Below are 2,500 nucleotides of genomic sequence, written 5' to 3'. Positions count from 1 at the left end.
CATGCTAGAAGAGTTGTTGCTGTTCGACAACCGCATCGCCCGGGTGGAGAGCCGAGCGTTTGCGGGACTCAGCGGATTGAAGAAGGTTTACCTCAGCCACAACCTACTCACTGACTTTCCCTTTTTCTCGCTGCACAGCCAGCCTCACCTGTCCACGTTGGATTTGTCCTCTAATCGTCTGAACAGACTTCCCCTTCAGGACATCTCCGACCTGCCCATGCCTCTACAGAGAAACCTCTACCTGCACAACAACTCTCTGGTGTGCGAATGCGCCATGTTCAGCTTGTTTCGGCTGTGGGAACAACAAGGATTCCCCTCGATGACGGATTTCAGGAAGGATCACGTCTGCCTGGTGTTCGCCATCCCAAGAGGCATCGTTCGCTTCTTCCAACACGACCGATACTTCGAGAAGTGTGACATGACTTCGATCCAGCAGGAGGGCAACGTCTCTGTGAAAACGGGGGGTCGTTTGTTGCTTCACTGCGTCACCTCGCTCGCCCGTCGCCAACTCACCTTCCACTGGGTTTCTCCGCGGCAGGAATACGTGGCGCCGCCCGGGAACAACGGCACCATGAGGATGTTTCCTAACGGCAGCTTGGAGATCTTGAAGGCCAAATCCAATGACTCTGGGATCTACTGGTGTTTGTCTCTTGATTCGGAGCAGCGGCGCAACGAGAGCCATGAGGTGAACGTGACGGTGCTTCCGCTGCAAGACGATCTTTCGGAGCCGTTCAACACGGGCTTCACCACCTTGTTGGGCTGCGTGGTGAGTCTGGTGGTGGTTCTCATGTATCTGTATCTGACACCATGTCGTTGCCCCGCCTGCCTCAAAACGCCAAGCCCAGTTACCGCCACCCCAAATGAAGCCTTGATAGGAAGCGCACAATCCTCCATCCTCACCCCGACGCCACCGACAACCACCGAGGGACCCGGGCGCAAGGTCAGTACCAACAACAAGCATGTGGTGTTTCTGGAGCCAATCAGAGAGCAGCAGAACGGCAGACTGAGGGCGGCGACGGGGGGGCATCTAGGTCCCGGGTTACTGTCAGAGGGCGAGCAGCAAACCAAGCCCGACACTCCCGCCATGCTGCCATAGCTAACAGACACACGGTGCTATTCATTATGCTAACGAGAAGATGCTAATTGGTTAGTGTTAACAATACAATTATAAATGTAAGGTATGGGGTTTGATTGAGGGCGTTACGATGTTCTACTCAATGCATACAGGAAGCCCAGTATAGTTATATTAGAAATCTATAACTGGTATGAAAACGTGCAGAAGAAACGTAGATACCCAAGCCACGTAAAGGAGTGTTAAGCGACGTCTATGGTTGCAAACTAATTATTGATTAACTTTAACCCAATGCGTAAACCTGATTAGGTTATCTCTGTCAACTGCGACCAGGCGACACAAAGCTTGTAAACCTTCGACAAATGTTTTTACTTATTTCTACATGGAGCGTCTCAGGATCGATTAACGGTCTTATTCTGTGCCGACTCCACGGTAAGACCACTTTCATTTTAATATGAAACATGAGAATATTTGTAGATCTGGCATCTAAAGCTCGTTTACAGAAGACTTCAGTAAAACACTTTACTGGAAGATCCTCTAGCCCAACGTTGGGTTGAAGCGTTAGCGTAATGAAAAGCACCGTCACACCTCAATATCTCCCACCTCCTCCCTCTGCACCAGACCTGAGCAAACCACTGACCACACACTCACAGACACACACTGTTGTTTGCCCTCTTAAGCCTCACCATGACCCGGAGCACTGTGACGGGCTCGCACAAACAACGACAGACCAAAAACCAGAAAGAAGCTCGGGGGGGATCTAGGAAACACTGCCTCAGTCCGAGTTACCATGAGCATGGACGCTCCCTTTAAAAAGCACGGCTTGTACCTTTAACAGACATTTGCTGCAGATGCCTTCTTCCACAGATTTAGATCTTTTTCTAGAGCTTTTTAGCCTTTTATGTTTCGAGTCAGAGCCAAAGCAACCTGCGTAGAGTAGCTCTGTCACCACGTGTTTCACAGTAGAAGAAGAAGAAGAAGAAGAAGAAAAAGAGCTTTTAGGAAGTAGAAATTGAAACTGTTTGTATCTCCTTTCTCCTCTTCATCATCATGATCACGGTCAGTACAGGAAATAAAGGGAAATGAAATAGATAGTTCATTAACGCTGCAGGAGAACAGCCATCGTTTGGAGACTTTTTACCGTGTTATTTCCTGCGTTGTGAATATGCAGCAGGACTGATGGACAATCAGGGCGGCCATGTTTGTAGTTTTAATGTCTTCAATGTACTCACTGCACCCCCACAACCCCCCACTGTCTTTACCTGCTGTTAATAAAACCTCTGTAACCTGACTGCTGCCTACTTATTGTGTGTGTGTGTAAAAGATATAAATGAATATAAGAAATATAAATACTGAGGATCTTTTACTTGATGTCTCAGATGTGCATTAAAGAAACAAAACAAACTCATTGTGATTAACATTCAAACC

General features: G+C 48.2%; 2 protein-coding genes across 2 annotated transcripts in view; one reads left to right on the top strand and one right to left on the bottom strand.

Annotated features, from left to right (window-relative positions):
* amigo3 (adhesion molecule with Ig-like domain 3) overlaps positions 1 to 2,496 on the top strand; it is a 4,203-nt gene extending 1,707 nt beyond the window's left edge. The window contains exon 1 of the mRNA XM_079680201.1: positions 1 to 2,496. This exon is cut by the window's left edge and continues 1,707 nt beyond it. Coding sequence (XP_079536327.1) covers positions 1 to 1,096 — 1,096 coding nt within the window. The 3' untranslated portion in view covers positions 1,097 to 2,496.
* rnf123 (ring finger protein 123) overlaps positions 1 to 2,500 on the bottom strand; it is a 99,857-nt gene that overhangs the window by 41,922 nt on the left and 55,435 nt on the right. The window lies entirely within an intron of this gene.

The sequence above is a fragment of the Notothenia rossii genome, assembly GCF_949606895.1.
Source record: "Notothenia rossii genome assembly, chromosome: 5".
In the NCBI taxonomy this organism is placed as follows: Eukaryota; Metazoa; Chordata; class Actinopteri; order Perciformes; family Nototheniidae; genus Notothenia; species Notothenia rossii.
This window is presented reverse-complemented; position numbering and strand designations above follow the sequence as displayed.